The 26,084-nt window shown below is 35.2% G+C and overlaps 1 protein-coding gene across 3 annotated transcripts in view; it reads left to right on the top strand.

The window, feature by feature from the left end:
* Nucleotides 1-26,084, top strand: part of ENPP3 (ectonucleotide pyrophosphatase/phosphodiesterase 3) — a 54,048-nt gene that overhangs the window by 9,579 nt on the left and 18,385 nt on the right. For all 3 annotated transcript variants that reach the window (XM_074333594.2, XM_088795453.1, XM_088795455.1), the window contains 11 exons: nucleotides 2,088-2,185; nucleotides 8,364-8,443; nucleotides 10,733-10,852; nucleotides 11,416-11,525; nucleotides 12,803-12,868; nucleotides 13,549-13,621; nucleotides 18,392-18,500; nucleotides 19,880-20,008; nucleotides 20,393-20,424; nucleotides 22,714-22,841; nucleotides 24,912-24,978. In XM_074333594.2, coding sequence (XP_074189695.2) covers nucleotides 2,088-2,185; nucleotides 8,364-8,443; nucleotides 10,733-10,852; nucleotides 11,416-11,525; nucleotides 12,803-12,868; nucleotides 13,549-13,621; nucleotides 18,392-18,500; nucleotides 19,880-20,008; nucleotides 20,393-20,424; nucleotides 22,714-22,841; nucleotides 24,912-24,978 — 1,012 coding nt within the window. The remainder of the gene's footprint in view (nucleotides 1-2,087; nucleotides 2,186-8,363; nucleotides 8,444-10,732; nucleotides 10,853-11,415; nucleotides 11,526-12,802; nucleotides 12,869-13,548; nucleotides 13,622-18,391; nucleotides 18,501-19,879; nucleotides 20,009-20,392; nucleotides 20,425-22,713; nucleotides 22,842-24,911; nucleotides 24,979-26,084) is intronic.

Below are 26,084 nucleotides of genomic sequence, written 5' to 3'. Positions count from 1 at the left end.
TATTTGTTTTTTAGGGCTTAGTTCATGTATCATACCCCCTGGAGAGCCTACTCTCACCTTACAAAGATTGAATCTGACATCCTCTTGTGCACATGAATAGTACTCTAAACTCAAATCTAACCCTTAGCTACTCCTGTTCATTTATTAATTTCATCCCCTTGATGTGAGCTATAATTCCTTCGTGCCTTTATTCTGCGTGTAAATGAATTCTTCTACAATAAATTTATATTCTGTGAAGACAAATAGACTTGTCCTCCAGACTCTCTTCACGGTTTCTTTTATAATGTGGAATTAGATGGCTATGTTATTTTTTCTAACTTTACTCAAGCACATTGAAAAACACTAAAATTATTTTTCTTGTGTTTAGCTGTTATCAGCATTCAGAATTTTCTTTATAATAATACTGGGTGTCAGAATGTTAAAGAGTTATTCTAACCACATTTCTTGGAAAAGTATGTTTTGTTCAAAAATGAACACAGAGTTGAAAATCATTTCTCTTATCTACTCACTTGCATGCACTGTGTTTGGAATTTTTAACAAGTTTACTGTGTTCATAATGGCTGTTCATAATAACCCTCAACTGGAAAGTACCTGAATGCATCAATAGTAGAATGAATAAGTTGTTTATTCATTCACTGGAATGCTAGACAGCTCTGAGAATGAATGATCTACAATTACATGCAACAATATGGATAAATCTCAAACACAGTGTTAAGTAAAAGAAGCTAGACACAACAAAATACATAGTACAATATGATTTTGTTTACATGTAAGTATAAATATAGGCACGACTAATCTCTGCTGTTAGAATTCTAGGAACTTATCACCTTTCATAGGGGTGTGGTTTGCTATTAATACTAGCAAGGAGCACAAAAAGAGGATTCTAGCGTGCTGGCAATCTTCTGTTTCTTGTTTCTTGTAGGTAATGGCTACACAGTGGAGTTCAGTTAGGAAAAATTTATGAAACCATGCATCTGTGAAATATGTGTGTATGTGTGAATAAAATACAAGTAAAATTTTAAGAGGGAAAACTATTGAATAAAACAAGACTGTCTCTGGCTGTAACTCAAAAGTTGTCTTCTATCACTGTAACGTAAATACTCATCTAAAAGGAGATTGTAATGCTTTTACAGTTAATATTAATATCCTGAGATATTAGAATAAAGAGTCAAAAATGTAGAACTTTAGAATACTAAAACACCACATAAGCTACAGAGTTCATACATTCCATATTATAATTATACCCAAAAGATGGTAGAATAATTGCAACTTTTATAAATTTTGAGTTTGAGCCTTCAGTTTAGTAATCATTACTTTTGTCTCCTTAGACAAGTGAGCACCATGAAAGAGCTGCATATAGAACCCCATTTCTGGTGAAGTTTTGTTAATGCTTTGTTTGCATGCTGCTAAACTCTCTTGTAAAACTACATTTAATTAGCTCCATGTATACCTACCACTGTAAAATACTACATGTATTAGAGGTGAGGCAATGATACTAATATACTATATCATTAACATTCCAAAGCATGCAGATGAATGGGTTCGGATCGAGTTTTGAGAGGTTGAATAACTGCCTAGGGTTAAATAAATAGTAAAGAATGAAGCTGAGAATTGAACTTAAGTCTTCCTGAGGCCAAAACCCTTCCCTTTTCTCCACAGCACACTGCCTTGTCGTTATAAACTCTCAGGGCTAGAAAAATTTCATACATGGTCTACCTGGGTGTCAGAGATAGCCAATGCCAAGGAGTAAATGGAAATAAAGTCAGCCAACTGTATTTAAAATCTAGAACTCAAAGGAGAGCAGGTGTCGAAGTTAAAAGACCCAGACAATTTATGTAGCACTTATTTTTTTTAAAATATTGCCCATTTTTATTAGGTTGCTAAAACATTGGAAGTACTGATTGTTAAGGGAAATAATAATTTTTAAAATTGAAAGGAAAACTTGACCTAGAATTACTTTCTTACTGTACTTTCCAGGCATTTTTTAATTTAGAGAATTATAAGTAGTATAGAAAAGTATCTTTTTTGTTGTTGTTGTTGTTTTTACAATCAAAATAATCAACTAATTTGTAATTTTCTCTTACCAGATTTGATCTACCACCAGTTATTTTGTTTTCCATGGATGGATTTAGAGCTGAATATTTACAGACATGGAGTACTCTAATGCCTAATATCAATAAAATGAGTAAGTCTTCTACAACTGGAGGCATGCAAATAATAAAGACACCTACTTAGTCAATCTTCAGATGGCACATCTCTTTCTGACCTTTATCATTGTTAGCCTTAGCCTAGGTTCTCTCAAGATCTTGATGCGTTACACCTTGCTCTCTATTTTCATATTTGTTGGTTCCTCCTTCCTTTTTTGTAGCATGTTCATCTTTTTGTTTATTTCTATTTGTTTTCAATATACCTCTGTACTATGGAAACCTGTCTATGTATATTGCCTCAAACGTGGCATTTGTCAGACCTTGATTCTGAGCTTTAGGCAGGTGGGTATAACCAGGAAGGGCAGGCAGATCCTGAATGAGCCTGAATAGACTGGATAGAGCCAGCACATACCAATGTCCCAGAAGGTGAGAAGTCCAGTATCCATATCTGGTTCTGGAATCTAAGTGCCTGGAACCTGGCTCCCCCATTTACTCGCTGTGAGACAGTGAGAAGCTTGTCTCACCTATTGGTGCCCTCATCTCTTCGTCTATAGAATAGTCACTTCCTACCTGATAGGAATATTGTCAGAATATATACATAGTATACATTGGATGATTTTAAGTTATCTCTATAATTATTATTTTCATTATTGTCTTTATCATGATGTTGTACTTCTGTGTGAGGGCACTTGGTTTTCACACATTTTATAAAGTTAATAATAAAAATAAATTGAGTACCAAAGGACACAGAGCGAAGAAGTATCAGAGGGTTGGCTCTCGGTTCTATGCTCTCCATTGCCCTCCAATTCCTGTCTTTCTTCCCCCTCCTCCCAGGCCCTTTTTCCGCCCCAAGTTCCTCAAATATTATGACAACTGTACTGGTTTCTTGTTTTTTGTTTTTCTCCAAAGTATTAAAAAATAGCAGTTTGAACCTGAATAAGTGAATTACCCTTTCTGGGCCTCAGTTTCGTCATTTGTAAAAATGAGAGGATAAAGCCTAGTGATTTCTACTGCTAATTCCAGCTCTAAAATTCTATGATTATAGGTAAATTGCTTCCCCTACAACACAAGGTTGTCATGCAGGGTGTCATGCGGGGTCTCCGGTCCTGCTCCCCACACAAGAATGCAGGACATGGTGAGGCCAAAAAGGTACACCAACAGAGCCATAGATAGGGGAGTCACACCACTGTAGTTTCACTAGTGGCTGCGTTGGAGACACAGGAAGCAGGAGCCACACTGTCCGCAACCCGCTGTCCTAATTGCAATCCGCACTTGCTAGCTCAGCCACCATCTGCTTGCTAGCCCCCATTTCCTGCTAGCGTAGCCACAGCAGTTATATTAGTAGCCAATTGCTCACTGGTTACAGCTGATGGCCAACTAGCCACAGCTGATGGCCATCCAATCACAGTTGATGACCATTTACTACCTGAGCCAGCGCCTTTCTATGTGAGGCCAAGAGCCTGGAAACTGCTTTCTGGGGCTCTGTCCCCACACACTTACTGCTGAATTACTTTGGCTTGGACAGTTAATTAACATCCCTCAGTTTTTATTTCCTTATCTAAATTTCCCTTGATATTCTGGATATAAAATTCTGTGTACAAAAGGGAAATTAACTAGCCAGGCTGAACTGAGCCCCTTTGAAGTGGAATTATTTGCTCATCCCATTCATTGAGAATTGGAAATGATGCCAATGAAATATCGGGCCATTGAGAGTTTTCCCCTTTCACAGGTTTAAAAGATATCACAAATTAGGTCTACCAATACAAAATAGGCTATTGGTTTTTAGGAGGCCCAATGAAGAGTAGATGTGGTTGAAGAGTTAGGATTAGGACCTCCTAGGAATGGTAGGTGGGCAGTATGGTAGGTGACAGCAGGCATCATTTAGGTGACGTCTAGAACCCCATTTCTAGTGTCCCATCAAGCGGCCTGGGTTGAGCTACAGTGATGGTGGAAACAGAGTGAACTAATACTACAGCACAGTGAGTCATATCAGTGACACCAAGGGGCCTCTGGGGACTCAACCACAGTGGGAAGGCGATGTCACTGTCTTGTCTCAGTGTAGATGGAAGCAGACAGAGGGCCAAGCCCAAGATCAGGAAACTGTCAGGTGAGAGAGAAATGATTTGGCTTGAACTAGAAGCCAAGCTTCCTGCAAAGTTATTTGGGAAACCAGGGATAGAACAAGACTGGTAGTAGCAGAGAGATTTGGCAGGCAACAGATGCAGTTTTGAAGATCAGAGTTAACAAAACTGAAATGTTCATGAGCAGTAGAACTCTTAAATTCTCCACAGCACATGTCATTTGCTGTCCTCTTCTCTTCCTCTTCCTGCTTCTTTTAAAATTTTATTGTGGTAAGAACACTTAACATGAGATCTGCCCTCTTAACAGATTTTGAAGTGTGTAATACAGTATTCTTACCTATAGGCACAATGTTGTATAGCAGGACTCTTGAATTTGTTTATCTTGTGTAACTGAAATTTTATACCTATCGATTAGCAAGTCTCCATTTTCTCTCCCCCAGCTCCTGGCAACTCTTATTCTGTTCTTTGCTTCTATGAGCTTGACTATTAGATACCTCATGCAAGTGGAATCATGCAGTATTTGTCTTTCTGTGACAGGCTTATTTCACTTACATGTCCTCAAGGTTCATATACATGGTTGTATATTATAGGATTTCCTTCCTTTTTAAAGCTGAGTAAAGTTCTATTATATATATATATATATATATATATATATATATATATATCACTTTTTAAAAAAACTATTTTCCTGTTGATGGACATTTAGGATGTTTCCATATCTTGGCTATTATGAGTAGTATTGCATTGAATATGGGAGTATTAATATCTTTTCAAGATCCTGATATCAATTCTTTTGGATAAATCATACCAGAAGTAGGATTGCTGGATCATATGTTAGTTGTGCTTTTAATTATTAGAGGAATCTCAATGCTGTTTTTCATTCTTATCAAGAGTGTACAAGAGTTGCAATTTTTCCACATCCTTGTCAAAATTCTCCACATTCATCCAAAAACTTGTGTTTTATTTATTTATTTATTTATTTGATAGTAGCCATCCTACAAGTGTGAGGTGGTATCTCATTGCGGTACTGATTTGTATTTCCCAGATGTTTACTGACATTGATCATCTTCTCTTATACCTGTTGGCCATTTGTGTATTTTCTTTAGAAAAATATCTATTCAAGTCCTTAGCCCATCTTTAAATTGGGTTATTTGTTGTTTTTCTCTATTGAGTTCATTATATATTTTAGAAATTAATCCCTTATCAGACATATGGTTTGCCAATATTTTCTCCAATTCCATATGTTGCCTTTTCACACTGTTCATGGTTTTCTTTGTTGTGCAGAAACTTTTTAGTTTGATGTAATCCCACTAGTCTATTTTTGCTTTTGTTTCTTATGCTTTTGGTATCATATCCATAAAATCATTGCTAAGACCAATATTATGAAGCTTTCCCATTACATTTTGTAGTAGAAGTTTTATAGTTTCAGGTCTTACATTTGAATCTTTAATTTATCTTGAGTTGGTTTTTGTTTATAGTATATGATAAGGGTCCAATTTCATTCTTTTGCATATAGATATCCAGTTTTCCCAACACCATTTGTTGATGAGACTAAACTTTCCCTATTGTGAATTCTTGGGATCCTTGTTGAAGATGAGTTGACCATATATGAGTGGATTTATTTCTGGGCTCTCCATTCTGTTCCATTGGTGTATTTGTCTGTCTTTATGTCAGTACCTTACTGTTTCAATTACTGTACCTTTGTAATGCATTTTGAAATTAGGAATTGTGATACCTTTACCTTTATTATTCTTCTTCAAGATTGTTTTAGCTAATATTTTTGAGGTTCCATAAGGATTTTAGAATTTTTTTTCTATTTCTGTAACAAATGCTATGATGATTTTGATAGATATTGCTTTCAATCTATAGATCTCTAAGGGTAGTATGTACATTTTAACAATATTAAGTCTTCTGATTCTCAAACGTGTCTGTCTTTATTTAATTTCTTTCTTTAACTTGTTTAAAGTTCCTCCCTAGTACTTCTTTAGCTGCATCATACAGTCTTCAGCTATTTCACCTATTCATTCATTTAGTCTTCTGTTTTTTATAATGTATAGTTACTATGGCTATATATTTATCCCATTTATATTTTCAGATTTTTTTGGTACATTTAAAACAAATGTTTTCTTAAGGAGTAAAATATTCAAATGATAAACTTTAAAAAATGAATTAAAAGATATATTATAAACAAATAACCAACCAACCAATAAAAATAACCCTTCCTTTTTCTAGATATTCCTAGATTTTCCCTATAGAAGCAACTACTCTTACTGATTTATTGTTTGTCCTTCCAGAATTATTCTATTCAGTCATTATTTAGATCCCTAAGATCTGGAAGAAACAATGGCAGAAGATCTTGTTTTCTGTGCGTTGTTTTTTTAATAACTCTGGTTCAAAGGCAGGTGATCCAAAATGGTTGTCTGAGTCCGTAGATAGTCAGCAAGTGTGTCCTGTTTAAGACATTTTAACTAGAGAGGTGTCATGTTTTCACATTACTGGTAGCTTACTTTGTATCTTACTTTACACTCTGTGCCTTTAGGCATTTAAGAATTTGACAGGGCCGCCCATGTTTCAAGGAAATAAACTGACTTTATGTCTTTGGTTATTATATGATTTTTTTTCCCTGTTTAAATTCTTTTAGTTATATAAGTGGATTAGATTTCATTTTACTTCCTATCGTATGACTTCTTAACAATGTTAAATGTGTGTTTCCTTGATTGAGGACAAGATTTGTTTATTGGTGGTGTTGACTATAAAAGAAAAAAAAGTATTTTAAACTTTAATTATACCTTATGAGTCAGGTCCTAGAGCACGCCTCAAACTTCCGTACATCAAAACCACTTGGGATGCTTGCTTAAAATATAGATTTTCTTTTTTTTTTGAGCTCCATTTTCTTCACCTTCCATCCAGTCCCTCATCCCCATCAGAGTCCTATTTAATAGACTTGATATGGGGCCCAAGAAGATTCTGAAGGAGGCAATTCTTAGATCATATTGGAAACACTGAACTAGAGGCTGAGAAGAAACTAACTCCAAGCCTATTTGAGAAAACATTCATTGTTTCAAGCTGCAAAGTTTTTTGCTTTCTGGACAACAATTATTTTCACTTTTTCTTTTAACTTAAATAGAACATCTAATGGTGAAGCTTTCTTTTCAAATTAGAATCGACAGGACTTTAGCATGAAAAATGTCTTGTACTTGACTGCTGCAGAGGAAATAGCAATGATTGAATGGTTCTGACCTTCTTAGGTAGGGTTGTTGCACAGCTTGAAACAGTAGAACAACTGAAAGTAAAACTAACGCCATGATTTGTGGAAAACATCACAGGAAACTTCACTGGTCAAATGGAAACTATACTGAAAATAATAAGCAGCAAAGTTAGTTCGTTAGGTAAACATTACTACATGACATGGGCTTATGCACTTATACAATTCAAATTCCTTTTTAGTTACCTAGTAGTTGTGTTGACTTTTGTTATATCGGATACTTTACATATAAGAACTGTTAGCTGAGATGTACATGTTGTATAAAAATTCTTAATGTAATGACCTGGGTGAGCAAGAGGGGAGCAGTAAAAGCAAACAAAGCTGGCAGTGTATCATTTAGCTCAGGGGTTAGCAAGCTGTGGCCCATGGACCAAATCTAGCCTACCCTGCCTGTTTTGTATGGCTTGCTAAATGCTAAGAATTTTTTTACATTCCTAAATGGTAAGGGGGAAAAAAGACGAATATTTTGTGACACATAAAAATTATGTGAAATTCAAATTTCAATGTCCATAAAGTTTTATTAGAACATAGCTATGCTTATTTGTTTATATATTGTCTATGGATGCTTTTTGGGCCTCGGTAATAGAATTTGAGCTGTTGCAACAGAAATCATAGGGACTTGCAAAGCCTAATATTTGTTATCTGGCTCTTTCCAGAAAAGTTTTGTAGACCGTTGATTTAGCTCACTCCTCTCCTAAAAATTGACATTCTTTGGAAGGGAGGAATTAGGCATCAGAATTTCAACCTCTTTCCATCTTCAATCGACTCTTTAGTTAGTTTTCTATTTCTCTGGAAAACTTTTATGTTCAGATTTTTAGTTATCCTAAAAACTTCTGAAGCAGTAACAACTTCTTAATTTCTTTGTTGCAGAAACATGTGGAATTCATTCAAAATATCTGAGATCTGTCTATCCAACCAAGACCTTTCCAAATCATTACAGCATTGTCACGGTAAGTGCTTGGCCTATGGAAGGCTGACAGTCCATGACAGGCAACTGACCATACCACCAGACATGCTTAGGCAGGAACAGACCAAGCCCCATGGCACACATTTCATAAACACATGTGGCGATAGTTCATGGTTTAATTCAGGCTAAGAAGCCTCATTATGAGGCCAATCCAGTGCTGTGAGGTGTTACCTATGAATGAGTGTCCAGACATTTGGTTAATTCACCTTTGTGATTGGCCAGGTAGCCTCTTGGGTATGAGAAATACCACTCTCCTCTGATCGTCTGATTAGCCTCCGTTATCTGAAGGTCTTCTGGGAATGCCAGTCTATGAATGAGGACTACCACTTTGGTCTGGGGTATTTCTTTCCTAGTCTTTTCATTATATTTAACTAGATACAGTCTTTATTTAGTAAATGAATTGATACTGGCTATATCTCTTTAGATAAAGCAAATAAATTCTCCTCAATTTATGAAAAGACATAAGTGGAATGATCAAAATAAACTCAAAGAAAAATTTAGTTATTTAGCATTTATAGATTTAGAACACTTCTTATTAAGGAAGCCTCTGCCTCAGCCTTTACTGCCAAAGTCATTATTGTGTCTTTACAACCTTGTATTTAGTCTTTTATTACTATGGAACAGTAACTGTAACTTATTTAAATATTAACCCTTATGTAATTATATATACAGAAGGTACCAAAAAAATGTATACACAATCTAAGAAAGGAAAAAAAACTATATTAAAATTGTCATACTCAATATATACCAATAACAAAAGATGAATACAAGTCCCACGTATACATCTTTTTGGCACCTTTTTGGCACATCTTTGTATATATATATATATATATATATATATATATATATATATATATACACACACACACACACACACACACACACACACACACACGTATGCATGTATTTGTAGATTCTATAGTTGCAGATTCACCTACTTGTTAAAATTTATTTGTAACCCCAAAATCAGTACTTGTGACATATTCTTAGTCATTTGAGAGCATTCGTAGAGCAGCAAAACATTTGAGTTGCTCAACTTACATGCTCCCAGCTGAGGTCTAACAAGGTTCTGTTACTCTGCCTTCTTGCTTTAGCCGTCATACTGTCAGCATTGTTTTTATAGTACTGTCTGTTGAGTGCCGCGTTTTTTGCATGTTTTTGCTTTTTGTTGGTTTTGCTGTGTAAAATGGCCTTTCAGTGTAGTGATGCAATGCTATCTAGTGTTCCTAAGAACAAAAGGCTATGATGTGTCTTACAGAGAAAATATGTGTGTTAGATAAACTTCATTCAGGCATGAGTTATTATGAACCAAAAATATACATATATAATAATGTATCTTTAAACAGAAATACAAATAAAACAAGATTATGTACTGATCAGTAGACAAAAGTGCGGCCAGAGACTCATACGAACCTAAGCTGTGGTCTCCCGAGAGCAATTGTTCAGTATTTAGTGTTAGCAACAACTTTATAAAGCATAACTAGCATGAATAACAAGAAATGACTGTATGTATACATATAAACATAAATATATACACATAAGATGTAGTATAGATGCGTGTATGTGTAAATAAGCAACTATACTTATTATAAGTGCTACTGGTTTACTGAATATATGTCTGTGTATTCATATTCATATATATAGTAATGTTCTGAAATAGTAACCATAAAATCGAACTAAAAGTTATTACAACTGCGTGGGATATCAGGCATTCAATGGAAATGTGGAATGATTGGATTAATGTTTATGATTGGATTGGCGGAATGATTGGATGGATGGATGGATGGCAGGGAGAATGGATGGAGACTTAGCAGATTCCCTTTTAAAGTGCTGCTAACTTGTTTTAACCCATTTAGCCAGGATATTTAATACTTAAAACCTTCTGTGCAGTAAATTTTATGCTATTATTGTCAACATAACCAGTGGCTACTCCTTATTGTAATATAGGAAACCTTAATTAACAAATAGTTATTAATCACACAAGAGTTATATTAACACCATCAACACAAATCTTGTGCCTAATATCATTCATTTGCTGCTTTAGGCCATGATGGAACCGGAATATATATATATATATATATATATATATATATATATATATATATGAACCCAAATATATTTATATGTATTTGGGTTCAGATTCAGAGGATTTATATTGAAAGGTATATGACATCCTTTCAAGCTATGTTACAGATCTTATGCTATTTCAATTTAATTATGTTTTATTAATACATTATTTTATCTTAAATCTTTTTTGAAATTATTATTTTAGGGCTTATATCCAGAATCACATGGCATCATTGACAATAACATGTATGATGTAAACCTCAACAAGAATTTTTCACTTTCTTCAAAGGAGAAAGATAATCCAGCTTGGTGGCAAGGGCAACCAGTATGTAACATTCTACGTGTGGCACCAAAGTGACTTCCATCTCTTAATGTGACAATGGATCCCTCTTCTCTCTCTACTTTGAGTTTTACATGATCTTTCTAATTTCTAAGGACTGGGGGTGGGAATGTGTTTCACAACTATTTATGACTATAATTTAAATCTTTTAAACATTTATGGTAGTTCACCTAAACGACCTTCTCTTGAAACTTAGATTTTGTGTTATAAACATATCAATCTGGAAGTTACTTGGAAAGATTATCTGGGTATTTTTTTTTCTTATTCTGTTTTATAATTCTTTAAATGGGAAAGAGGAACAGTACAATTTTACCAATGTGAAAAAAATGATCTTCTTTCTTATCACCTTACTACATTTTTTATTTTTTCAGGTGGATCTCTGGATAATTGTATTTTTTAACTTCTACAAAGACAAATTTTTAATAATTTAAATAACTTTTAATAACTAAATAAATTTTGCAACTATTAATATTGTTCACTTTCTAGTAAGTGGTACCATTTCTACCCAAACTGATTATTCTCTTGACCTCCATTTTCTCTTCTTATAGATCTGGCTCACAGCAGTGTATCAAGGCTTAAAAACTGGTACCTACTTTTGGCCAGGATCAGATGTGGCTATAAATGGCTCCCTTCCTACCATCTATGTGCCTTACAACAGGTAGTGAAGCACTTGCAGATATGACCCCATCTCAGCAGGAATGATTAGGATTTTTTTTTTTTTTTTTTTTTTGGTCTTAATCTTGATAGTAGTTCTATTCTTCCAGTTTGGGGGCCAATTTCCTTGAGTCATCATTGATTCCTAAGTCTTACATCCCTCATCCAGTCTGTTGGTAAATGCTTGTACCTTTCATTCAAAATATGTGCCATCTGAGAACCTTTTATTACCTCCAGCATTAACACTCTGGTTAGAGCTATCATCGTCTTTTACTTGTATTACTATAGTTGCCTCTTTATACATCTCCCTGCTTCTTTTATTCTCATCCTCTATAATCTATTCTCAATCTACCAGCTGGAATAATTACTTTAAAAAAAAAAGTCCTATCATGACATTCCTTTGCACCAAAAACTTCAATGGCCCCTGTTTCACTCAGAGTAAAAGCCCACAAGGCCGGCCCTATGTGGTATGACTCCTCTCCCGTTACTTCCCTGGGCATTTCCTCTGCTTGAGCCATACTGACCTCAGTGGGCCTCACACACCAGGCTTGCTTCTGCTGTTGAGCCTTTGAGCTGGCGGTTCCCTCTGTCTGAGATCATCTCCCTCCTTATATCTGCACAGCCCGCTCCCTCTCACCTTCTTCAGGCCATTGCTTAAAAATTACTTTTTCAATTTTGGCTTAGGCTGATCACACTAAGATTTCACATTCCAAACCACCCACCCCACTTTCTCAGTGCCCCTTTCTCTGCTTATCTCTTTTCTTCCATAGCATTTATCACCTTTTAGTATACTATACAATTTATGTGGTAAGTTTATTGTTTATTGTTCGTCTCCCTCCAAGAGAATGTAATCTCTAGAAAAAAAAGCATCTTTGGTTTGCTCACTGATCAATTCTGTTTGAAATGAACAAGTAGGGTCTGGCAATAGATGCTTCACATATATAAATGCATAAATGAATTAAATATGTAAAAATAAACAAATCAAATGAATCTATAATAATTATTGGTCTTTAATTTTAGTTGGGGGAAAATTGAAGGAAAGAAAAATGAGAAGGAAAGAAAACAATATACATTTAATTTACAGTGAGGCAAGTGTATCTCTACATGAGTGTTAAAAACAGGAATCTCTTTAAGTAATACTGAACCCCTTTCAATGTTTTGATCATACGTGAACATGAAATGGGTACCTGCAAATATCAATCTGCCTTTCTGAGTAAGAATATAATGGATTTATTCTTGATTTGATTAATTTTTTAAAAACTTATTTACTCTATTTTTCAGTAGTGTACCATATGAACAGAGGATCTCTACATTGTTAAAATGGCTGGACCTGCCCAAAGCTGAAAGGTAATATCAGAGAAATGCTGACACAGTGGGATATTTATGGGTATAAAGTGAATTTCTTTACTTTAGATGATGACCATTAAAAAAAAAATAGTAAAATGTGGCATTCCCTTTTAATGGGCACTTTTCAAGAATTATTACTGAGTGTATTTGACTTTTTGCTCTTGAGAATGTGGTTGACACTATGGGACAAAACCAGATAGAGCCAAATCACAGAACTAGATAGGGATTGGGAGCAGAGTTGAGAATGGGTCTGAAATTTGGCCATGAGAACTGACTCAAGGAGCCAGAGATGCTATGGCAATAGGCTGGAGTCAGAGCATCCTGGAAGAGAGCTTCGGGTCAACAGTGTATCATAAACCAGACATTTAAAGACAAAAAAAAAAAACTAGTGGCAGAACACAGATAGCAAAATGTAAGAAAGCCAGAAATATAAAGGGCTAAGGCACACCAAGAGAGGTCTTAACAGCAAGAACAAGAGATTTTCGTTACTGAGTCAGATCAACCCTTATATCTGGAAGGTCTTATGTAATTCCCACTAGGAGACTAACCTGCTGGGACTAAGTGGAACCTCTGGACCAGGATGGAGACAATAAAACTGCCACAAAGTTCTAGATTTGCAAAATTCCTAAATCCAACTGGTAGGCTTATTCCAAATTTCTCTGTTTCAATTTCACCCCTAGACCCAGTTTTTATACCCTATATGTGGAACAGCCTGATTCTGCAGGACATAAAAGTGGACCAGTCAGTACCGATGTAAGTTTTTTGTTCTTTTTTAATAAATGTAAAATCATCTAGCCCTAACCCACAAGATAAAATGGTATTCTTGAATACCCACTGAATACAAATATATTTGATGTATACACAAGGAGATAAAAATAGTTAAAAGTCTGAAAAGACTATCTGCCTTATTAACCACAAAAGAGTTACATGACTAAAAAGGGTATCTGCCTTATTAACCACATTTTGATTCATTTGATAAACACATTGAATATTTAAATGTAGCACTGTTATTTCATATAATGAAAGTATCAAGGCTAGATACTGCATGTACCACTTCAACATGTTAATGTAACTCATTTCAAGCTAAGTCACCAGCAAGTCTGCTATGAAATATCCAGCTATCTATTCATGACCAATTCCATTTATAAGTTCCTTGTAACTGGGCTTAATGTGTTATTACCTCAGGCAGAGTTAGTCCTCTCCTGGATCCCCATTATAACTGGAGTAGACTTTGTAACATGAGTTTCTTCATTGCCTAAACTCTTCTGTTATGCTTTTCCTATAGAAATACAGTTTTTAAATGTTGCTTAAAAAATAGTCCTCTTCTTAAATCCACTGAAATCTACATTGATGTAAACCCGCCAAGGCCCCTGTGAATATGTTATTTCCCTACTCCATGAAAACTCTAACAATTGTCCTCAGTTGGAACGTATTACGTTGCTATTTACCAGAAATGCCCTTTCTCTTTCTTTCCATTAAATCCAAATGATTTCTAATACAAGGCCCTGCTCATTCTTGCCACTTTAACCCTTTGGTCCTCCTTTGTGTTCCAACACCACTCTTGACTGTATCACAGAATTTAACTGTAATGGTGAATGCCTCAGTAACCATCTAAAGCATATTCACCATTTCTTCTTGTCTATTATAATTCTTATATATATTTAATGATTAATCAATTGAGAGGGTGTGCTATAACTTGGATTTGTCTGATCCCTATAGTTGACTTACTATTAGGCACCATATCATTTTCTTTTAATCAATGCTCTACTTTAGCACCAAATTAATTTTAAATATAATTTTGAAAGTGCTGCGAAGGAAAAGATTTGTGTGCCCTGAGAGGTCTTTGGGGAGGTCCTAATCTCACCTTGGTGGGGTGGGGGTTGGGCTGGTTAGAAAGTTCTCCTCTGAAGAACAAAAGGAAAACAAGTTCACAAATGGCCTGACTGTGAGAGGAGCTGAGCACATGAGGGGATCACATAGAATGAACAAATGGGTAGACAGACAAAAGAACAGATGATAAGACAAATAAACACCATGAAAGTAGTAAGAACAATAAACAGCAACTAACCCTTATTGTGTGCTATGCTGTGCCAGGTACTTTTCAAATTATATGAGTATTACCTCCCACCAATGTCTGGAGCGTTGTGAACCAGAGGAGAGGGCGAAGAGGAAGCCTGGAGAAGGAGGCAGGGACCACATCATGCAGGTTCTTATAGGCCATAAAACATATAATGGGGAGCATCGAGGCATTTTAAACAGGCAGGTGATAGGATCAGATCTGTGTGTACTTAAAGATCACTTTTACTGTGTAAGAGAAATCGGTTAGAGGGAGCAAGAGAAAGTGGGATAGATGTGTTCACTTTAGCTATATTCCAGAAAAGAGATGGTGGTATATTGGATGGAAGAAGACGCATTTGAGATTCATTTGTAGGATTGGAATGACTTGGTGTGAGATGGGTGTTGGGGTGGGAGATCAAGGATGGTATTCAGCAAAGCAGGTGGACAACTCAGGGGGGATAAGTTTGGGGGAGAAGATCATGTTGTGATCTATGTGCCTGTGATGTCCAAATGAAGATGTCCAGACAGTAATTGAATGTGGATTTAAAGCTCAAAGGAGATAGCGATCAGGCAGCTTGGCAGCATACAGATAGTGCATGGAAGTGGAGATGTACTAAGGAGAGAGTGAGGAATGAAAATAGAAGAGAGTTTAAGACCAAACCTCTTTTAAAACTTAAGAAGATGGAGAAAATGGAAGGCTTCATGGCTTTATTATTGTTATTGTTGTTTTTAATTACAAATTTTGATTCAGAGTTAATATAACATAATTTGAAAGTAAAAAAGGCAATTACAGTTTGTTTTGACACATTTCCTATCTTGAAAGTTTATTGTTCTAGATAGTCTAGTTATTCACACCATTCTTGTTTTTGTTCTGCTGTCCCTTTAAATCTCGTTTTTAATAGCTGCTGTTGGCCCTGATATTATGCAAGGCATTCTTAGCAGTGAAGAATATGAGTCCCTTACTATCAGAAACCATGTTAAAAGGGCAGATAAAAGAAATAATGAATTAATGTGCAACATTGGTGATCCTGTTTTGTTTGAAATCTTAAAAATTTTAACAGCATAAACAGTGTTTAAATGGGAAAATGATTGTGGCCTGTTATAGCTGGAAAAAGCTTTCTGAAATAGCGATATAGAGGGTGGTAGGATTTGGACAGGCAGGAGGGAGTGGGAGAGATATTTGAAGTATAGTGAAGCCAGGAACTTCTTACTAATGAATTTGATCCAGTGAGTCTCTAGCATTGAAGCTGAATTAGACACAGAATGGCCTGTCTGGTCCTGAGGAATTTTAAGTAATGGTCTAGTATTTTAATAAGATTTAGCTGTCCATTATTGAAGAAGACATGATCACATCTTGGAAAGAAAAGTAGAGAAGAAACATTCAATTCAGAAAAGAAAATTTAAATTGGTCACAGAGTGACTTCAACATTGGTAATTCTCACATACATGGTGAAGAACTTCAGGGCACTGAAGAACTCCACTTGTGGGGAGACTTGTGGAGTGAAAACAAGGCAGGAAGGCTATTGCCCTTTTTGAAAAACAGATTATGTTAATGCTATGTAGAACTTTTTGCTAGCAGGATCCTCTGCGACCTTAAATTCCATTTTATTAAAAAAGGACTTCTTGATCCAAAGAACAAGTTTTCACTGAGGGTCTTACCCGCTAATTCCTCATATCAGGACTGATTTAGCAGTTTCCACAGTATCCGCTGTGGTAGTAAATAATCATGATTCTATGTGAAAGAAGGAGGGCTTTCTACCCAAATTTGCTTCGCCCCAGAGCTATAAATATTTTTATCCCTGTTAATTATCCTGCCATCCAAAAAATTGCCCACTTGTTACCCACTGCCTAGTGCAGGGATTCTTGTTTCCTTTGTCTGGGCTAGAGCTGGGGCTAGCATCTAGTCATTTCATGTTCAGTGTGTACTTTGTGAAAGACTCTGTGCTTAGGAAGTAGGTGATGAGTTAGGCTACACAGTCCCTTACCTGCAGGAGCACACATTCTCCTGGGGAGGCAGACACATGCACAGATGACTTCAAATCTGTGGGGAGTGAGTGGTAGCAGAATGCCCAGGTGCTGGGAGAAGACACAAGAGAAGGGGCTTTTAGTGCAGTAGAGAGGAATGAGTAGGGTGGCATGTGAAAGTGGACATTGTCATGCCATGACAACAGGTGGAAACTGTAACTCCCACTGGCAAACCAGAGTGCATGGTCACCCTAAGAATGACGGACAGAAAACAGCTTTGAGTTGATGGACTTAGCAGTAGACAGAGATGGTTTGAGTTCCAGTCCTGCTCTGTCCCTTGTTAACTGTGGGGCCATGCACGTGTTATTTAACTTCTTTAAACCTCAAGTTTCCTGGTCTCTGCAATTGGAAGTTCTATTAGCACACCATCCAAAAATGTTTGCTGTGAGGATTTCTTGGAATAATGCACTAAAGCTCTTTACAGTAACTGGTTTGTACAATTCTTTCTCAAAAAAGAAAAAAAAACAGGGCAATTATTATTATAATAGTACTAAGAGAGATTAAACATTTTCCACCAATCCATCGCTATTACATTTTCTTAGTCATTGAAAAAAAAAGTAATGAAAAGTGATGTCACTTAAAATTTATTCACTTAAACATTAAGTCAGTTCAATGTACTATATTGATAAAGTGCAGAAAAATTTAAAAACATTAAAGAATGTAGAGAGTAAAATAAAAATGAACTCCAATTCACTATTAAGAGATAACCACTATTAATAGTACCTTGATATATTTCCTTTTCATTTTCTGTGCATGTGTGCTTATTGAGAAATGTTAAATATATTTTTTTTAAATCAGGATTATGCAATATGTAAAGGTATGCATACAGTTTGGCTTTAATTTTTTATGTTTAGCATTTTCCTATGCCATTGTTCTTTTAAAAATATTTTTTATGGCTATCCAGTATGATTTCTTAGATATGTGGCATAATTTTTTTTGTATTTAAATTCTAAATAAATAATGTGATGAATATCCTTGTATGTAAATTTTTATTTGTACTCTAATGGTTACTTACAACCAGTACCCAGAAGTAGAATTATTAGGTTACAGGATTTCCCCTTTTTTACTCTCTGATTACACATTGTCATTAGATCTTCTGGAATGTGCGTACACACTTAGGTTTCCACAGAAGTATCTGTGGACTCTCTTCCCCAACATTGGGCATCATGAAAACCTTTGCAGTTGAATAATACTTGTTGAGGTTGAACATTTTAATCAGATATTTATTGCTTACAGTAGTTTATCTTCTTTTGTAGGGAACACAGTTTGAGTTTTTTGTTTATAGAAATTTAGGAAATTGGTGTTATTCTCTGATGTCCTATTTCAAAAACCAACAATTTCAGAGAAGGAAGTGTGTTTAATTTTTGTTCAATTAGATAATGATTTGGTTAATTAAACCTTATTCATGAAGACAATTTTAACTTCAATTTTTTTTCTTAGGTACTTCAAGCCTTACAATCAGTAGACAATGCTTTTGGAATGTTGATGGAGGGTTTAAAACTGCGGAACTTAGACAATTGTGTCGATATAATCCTTTTGGCTGACCATGGTATGCTTTTTTATAAATTATATTCTATCATTGATTATAGCTTACAGAAAGAATAGTGATATTTTTAAGTCTGTACTTCTAGACCTAGAAGCTGTCAAATAAGCAAAGAATGAGTTTTGGGTAGGCTGTGATGAATAAAGGACGAAAATTAAAATTTCTAGTTTAATTATTCTAAAATTCATTCTGAAAATCCACCCATACACTTAATTTTCTGTAAAAATGGAGGTAGTAGTACTTAACAGATGTCATTGGATTGTTATTCAATCATAAAAAGTGGTTTTGGGGGCCTTTTTTCAATGGGTCTTCATTCATATAGATTGGCTACAGTTTACCATATTGTCTAGTTTGACCATGTCCTGTGGATTTTTTTTAGTTATATGAACAGATTTCCATAAAGTCCCTGTCACTCCATATTTGTCTGCTTCAGGTTAACTTTTCCTTTCAGTTAACCTGAGTGTTAAAGGAAGTGGAACAGCTATCACACCCTCTGCCACCTCACACAGTTTAAAAGTACTAGTTCATTCGAATATTTTTAAGTGCCTACTCAATGCTGAGTACTTTACTAGATGTGGCATATTTGAAAATACATAAAACAGAAATGGACCTTTTTTGATGGGGTGGTCAGAACTGTCTTTTCTAGGAGGACATCCAATGTCCTCCAATGACTATGAAGGGGGGAGAAGAGGAAAAGAAGCATGTCTGCAAAACTTTTGTTTATATTTTAGGACATCAAAATAATGTGAAACAGTAATTTATTTAAAAACGTTTTAAGAATATTCCCTCACACTTTAGCTTATTGTTTTAAAAGTAAAGGAACTATTTTAATGCACACTTTGTAAAATAAATTGTAAAATACAAAAATAATAAAAATAAAAATACATTTGTAACCTGAAAAAAATCTTCAAATAGGTTTCAATACCAAATCTTTTTAGAGCATGTGTTGCTTATACAAATTTAAATAATACACTTATGAAAAGTAAATATCCTCTAGTCCTTATTGTCTTAATGTATTGTTTCATAAAATGCATGTTACTTTTTTATTTAAAAATATATCATGTTGCCTTAGGTACAAATCAGGTATTATATAATGTAACTAGCTTCCTACAGAGGATTTTTGTCAAAATTACTTTACGTCAAGCAAATGATCTTTTTGTAGTTCCTGTCTATTCTTCTCTTACAAATATGATCCATCTCTTGCACTGCCAGGATTTTCAAAGTCTGCCATTTAGGGTAAAGTAATAGGGCAAGTTGTGTAGGTTCTCAGTAAAACTTGGTTTGAGATCTATGGAATAAAATGTCTCCCATTTGACAGGATTAAGGACAACCAATTGTTACCACTTATATGCATTCAGTGGATAATTTTTTTTTCTTAATTTCAGGAATGGATCAGACTTATTGTAACCAGGTGGAATATATGACTGATTACTTTCCCCAAGTAGACTTCTACATGTATCAAGGACCTTCCCCTCGCATCAGGGCTCTCAATATACCTCAGGACTTCTATAGCTGTAAGTATGAAGACACCCATAAAGGAAAAAAAAAAGAAAAAACTGAAAGTGAATAACCATAACCCCTGATTCTGAGGATGTCGGGATTACAAGACCCCATCTCTCTGACTCCCTAGGGAGGACCATACAGAAGCAAGTGAGAAATTCCCATGTTTAAGTTCAGGCTATAAAGTCTATGGTAATATCAAATATCATTAGGTTAAAATACATTCTACTTCATTCTTAAATGCTAAAATAATTCTTTGTTTAAAATAAGTTTTTATTCAATTTAACTAGAGCATAGTCATTAATAAATGTATGTGTCAAAGTCACCTGAGTTGTTCAAATTTTTCACAGTGTCAAGTATCAGTTGTAATGTGATTTATATTTTTTCTTTTGAAACAGTTAATTCTGAAGAAATTGTTAGGAACCTCAGTGTAAGTATACAGTCTCCTAATCCATATATTTAAGTTAATGTAATGTCCTTCATGTGGGTCCCAAGAAATTTATATTTCATATTTCTGAGTCCAAGCCACTTGTAATTTATTTTGTAAACCCTCTGTCAGCATTATTTTATATGCATATCAGTTGCTTTTACCTTAGTTGTTTCCATTTTGGAGTTGACACCACTATAGGTTTGGGGTAACGGTGGCATGACTCCTACTTTTCATTGAATGGGCTGATGTTTCAATCAAAGGGGCCATGCTAGTGAGCTTCAGGTGGCATCGCTTTTCACGTTTTATTTTGTATGACTAATATCAAAAAATAGTGGATCATAGTCTTACAGATCTTCCTGTGCAGGTCAGAAAAAAATTATCTCCTTACTTTCAAGCATAATTGCAACTGCTTTTGACTGGTTGCCACATCCCAGGTTGTAAGGAAATGAACAGGGCAAATTCCAGAGAGCTTAAACAAATCTGGGTTTTTCAAGGTAGAGTTCACTTCTCCTGGGGAGACCTGCAATATTCTTGTGTGGTAGTTTTAACAGTTCTATATTTAGAATATATTCATAAATATACATCTACTCTATGAAACTCATGAGTTTACAATTGCTTGGGATGGGGCTAGAGTTATTGACGTATAAGTGGTATGCAATCATAGTAAAAACTGTTAGGATGATGTGTGAATAATTAAAGATAAGGAAACACTGGGTGAAGAATGGTTACTCTTAATATATCCTGGGACCCTGCAGGTTTTAAGCAGGAATGACTGTTAGAACAGAAAACCTTTAGGATGTTAAGAAGGTTCTTACAACTTCTAATATTCTGATCTTGAGTAAGCGTGATAGGCAATCTCACCCCCTACTGGTGAACTGTATATGCAGTGTGTTCATGCTGATTGAAAGGGTAGTTGAGAATTTCCAACTTGAGGATTCCCTAAATCCACCCGTTGTTTTCCCTCTTATCCATTGCCTCATGATTCACATAACTGAATTCCTGTTGGTGAGGTGAAGAAGGGGATCAAATAATCCCACTGGTGCAAAGGGGTTGGATGCCATAGGCTTTGGAAATCTATTGCACGGCATCACATATATGGACTGGGCCTGGAGCTACAGAGCCTTGAAGAAATGGACTACCATTTCACAAAGTTGTCTATTATCCCCAGGAAAATATTTCATGTGGTAGTGCAATATTCCTAGCAATGCTTCCCAGAGAAGAACAGTTTTGCTGTTTCTTTTATGCATTTGAGATGAAGGAGGTAATTAAGGAACATTGCATGAAAGTGGGAGAAAGCAAGGCAGGGATTGGATTGCAAAATAGTTAACAAGTTTATTTGCTCTCTTAAGGATTGTTCCATTTATTTTAAAGATGTGTTAACCTAGATGCATAGAAACAATGGACAGGGCTGACTTAAAAACCTTTCACTAAAGAAGTTATAGGGGCGTGACTACCCACCCTGACCTGTCCAGTTAGGAATTTATGATCACATCACCCTGTGAGGTTACTTTCACACAATCCCCTTTCATCCACACCTAAATTCTTACCTACGTTTTTTGTTGTTGTTGTTTTTTTCTGTCTCTCGTTTCTCAAAAAGGTCGTGTGGGAGAAAAATTTACTTCATAGTTCTATTTCTCGTTTTCTCACTTTTTTTTACATGAATAGGTAACAATTTGATTTTTGTTTTTATATAGTTTTAAAATATACCATCTAGTTACAGCAATAATAATTAAAGAAACATTTCTCGTCAGTTTATAAGAAATTCATGATTTTTTTAATAAATGAAGAAACTACTAGATCTGTAAAACTATTAATTTTATTTGAAAGTTAACCAAATGTAGGTTATTTAAAGTGTAAATTGAGTCAATTGTGAAGGGATTTTGGTGCAATTAAACTGACTTAATTTTTTTTTTTACTCATATCTACTAATATATTATATACTTATCATATATAATTAAACTCCAAGTTGTAATTGCCATTCTAAATCTAGACTGATAGCTATTGTTTCTCAGAAAAGGAAGGGAGGTTTATGGTGGTTTAAGATATATACATGGAATAAAAACTTAAACATCAAACAATATAATTTACATCATATTTTTAAATGTAACTTAAATATTGTGGCAACAATAAAAACAATATATTTAGGGAATGTGACCACATTGATAATAGATTTAATATTTCTATTTTATTAGCCAAGCTTAATTTTTTTAAAAAGTGCTTAATAAATTGTCTTAGGAGGTGAAAGTGTTAAATTACGTGTCATGAAGAAATGATTTACCTGTTTTTCAGTGCCGAAAACCTGATCAGCATTTCACGCCTTATTTGACTCCTGATTTGCCAAAACGACTGCACTTTGCCAAAAATGTTAGGATTGACAAAGCTCATCTTTTGATGGATCGACAGTGGCTGGCTTCAAGGTTTGTGAGTCTGTTTATGTCTTATAACACTTTTAACAACCGTCTTTCATTATAAATTTGCTTGACCGTATCCTGCTATTATGATCACATAAATTTTTCTGAGCATGACATTTTCTTGACCTTTTTTATGCTATCTAGCACATTTGCAGTTGACACAACGGTTATTAGATTGCCAGTTTTAGCATCCTAACTCTCACGATACAGACGAGTATGAGGGAGAAGGCTGAGACTATTCACTGACTTTCTGTAACAGCACATTCTTAAGCCCCACTGTGGTCTCCTCTAGGTGGCAGACAGGATATAAAGATGATATCACTTGTCTTCCAGGCTGGTAGTGAGTAATCAATTAGAGGGCTCCTCAATATCTTTGTCATCTTTGTGGTTTTTATAAAAGAACAGGTTTATGGCTGTAAGGCCAAGCCAACCAATGAGTTGTCACATTTCTGTTTCCTAATTATTATATAATTGTAATTCATGTTAATCGTTGAGCATTTGCAAAATATAAGTGTATTTAGAGAAAATAAAAGCCATTCTGAATCAGTCCATCCCCAAATAGCCAATGAATTCATTGATTCAACAAGATTTCATTTCATCGATGCTTGCTATGTGTGTGCCAGACCCTGTTTCAGGCATTTGAGATACTGAAATGATTCCTGCTCTCCTTGTCAAATAGAGAAGACTGATCATAAGCCAATAAACAAATAAATACACACTTTCTGGTAGTTTAGCTAATGTTTTCTACTTTTAAATTTTATTCCAGTATTTTTTCCGAGTGCATAAGTGGGTATAAATGGAATCAGGATCATACTGTGCTTTCCAGACTATCCCATTTGTATACTGTTTAATCCCAGGGGGATACAGAGGACAATCGGAATACAGCGGCTGAAAGATATGTTTAACAAAGAAAGAAACGAAGGAAGACTAGGGAGTTGGGCTCTAATGTTAAGTGTGTGCAGGACGAGAAACTGGAGACTTGGCGGAGTCTGTTCTGTAAGATGTTAACACAAAAGCCAAGCAGTACAGAGCTAGACCACAGTGTGTGCAGTTTTACAGCGGGTCACTAGATGGCACTAGCCTCTTTTCTTGAGATTAGAGTTGTATAGCCCTTTCTGTGGGTCAGAACAGCATTCTGTAAAAGAAGGCTAAATATGTGAACAAAATTAAGCTTTACTAATATTAAACACATATGATTGTTAGTAGTGTATGTATGTAATATATAAATAAATCTATGTCCAAATGTGTGTAAGTTCTCCAAAGAGCCTGAGATCAAGGAAGTTAGAGGGCCATTGGTACAAACGAGAAAGTACCCATCCATACCCACAGCATGAACTATGGGTAACAGAATTGGAAAGTCCAGCCAGCAGAAAAAAAAACACAAAAACAAACAGTTCATTCGTTGCTGTTTCATGTTCAAGTATTAAAATCAACTACATATAAAATGACTGATGCTGCTTTATTCAAAAATTAAAATATGAAAAAATAGGCAAAAGAAAAATTAACTAAATTTGAAAAGTCATTCAAGTAATAGTAACAGCCTATGGAAGAAATCTCATAAGTTAAAAATAAACTCTGAATTAACAGAATATACTGGCTTCTCCTTACCAAGTGTTATAATTAATATGCCCTAAGTATTCTTTATTCTTACTTTTATATTTTTTCCTAGCTATCTCTGCTGTAAAATAGGAATCAATATTTTTTTCCCAGTTCCAAAAATTTATTTCTAAAGCATTGAAATGCTTAAAGAAACACATTAATCAAACTATTCTTAACCACACAGACATTAATGTGTAAAGGTACAGGTAAGCATGCAGACAAATTCTTCCTGTATGTCTTTGTTGTTATCTTTTTGTCACTGTCAAAGAGTCAAAGGCTTCTCCTTTCTCTTCTACCATTCTGTTTGTTACTCTGTGGTTATGAATTTGAGCATGAAAATAACTATATTTACGCTTTTGTTGACAAAAAAATTTATTTATAAAAAAGCAAAAGCTACATAAAAATCTACTAAAGCTCAGTTTGCAGTGAGGTCTTATATCAATACATTGATCAGAGTGTAATATTTTTTCTTTATAGGAAGAAATCAAATTCATACTGTGGAGGAGGCAACCATGGTTTTGACAATAAATTTAAGGCCATGGAGGTAACTTCTTTTTTTGGTAACAAATATTTGTTGAGCACCTACTATGTGACAGGACTCTTGAACACGTCTGTGAGCAAAACAGATAAAGATCCCTGCCCTCGTGAAGCTTTCATTCTAACGGGGATATAGACAATTGCAATAATAAAGGAATATATTATTTGGTATATTAGGGGATAGGTGCTACAGGAAATAACGAAAAAGTAAAGCAGAGGAGGTGAAAATTGGGGGTGTTTTGTGGTACCATGAAGCAGTATGCAACTTTAAATACAGTGGAGAGGGTAAGATTCACTGAGCTGACATTTGGGCAGAGACTTAAAAGAAGGTGAAAGAAATAACCTTTTAAACATTCAGGGGACAAGTATCCCAGGCAGAAGAAACTGCCAGTACACAGGCCCTGGGGGTGGTGCCGGTGGGGACACAGTGTGTGTGTGGGAGGGTGAGAGCCTTTGTAGTTTTGTAGGCTATTGAAAGGCTGTTAAACTGTGACTGCAGCTGATTGGAGGGGAAAGAGTGAGAATTCAGTTGAACATGTTAAGTTCAAAATATTTATTAGACATTGTAAATAGAGATGTTATATAGGCAATTAAAGAGAGAGTGCACTGGGACATAAGAATTGAGTTTTAGGTATACAAATCATTTAAAACTTATGTCACTAGAGAAGAGTCTCAGTGACTGAGTGTAGGTCAGAGGAGGACCAAGTACTGAGCCCTAAGCACTTCTACCTGAAGAGGCTGGGAGAAAAAGAGTTGATAGCAAAGAGACCTGAAGTAGAGCCAGTGAGGAAGGAAGGAAACCAGAAGTGTGCGGTATTCTGGAAACTCAGGAAAGGAACTGTTTGGAGGATTACATGAGTAAAATGTAGCCAATATTCTCCCATTGGTAAAGCTTCACAATGTTTGCAACCTGATAATCTAACCTAGTCCAATTTGTAACACACACACACATACTACACACACATTCCTTTCCAAATAGAGAAAAGTGTATTAGACTCTGTGAAATACTCCCTGTTAATGTTGTCATGAGGAGTTACTTACGTGTCTTTGTAAATATATATATTTTTTTAATCTATGGAGACAGAGTGCTTCTCTGTTAATTAGAGTACTATT

This window comes from Rhinolophus sinicus, chromosome 2 (assembly GCF_057876585.1).
Source record: "Rhinolophus sinicus isolate RSI-liver-muscle chromosome 2, RSI-T2T, whole genome shotgun sequence".
Taxonomy (NCBI): Eukaryota; Metazoa; Chordata; class Mammalia; order Chiroptera; family Rhinolophidae; genus Rhinolophus; species Rhinolophus sinicus.
This window is presented reverse-complemented; position numbering and strand designations above follow the sequence as displayed.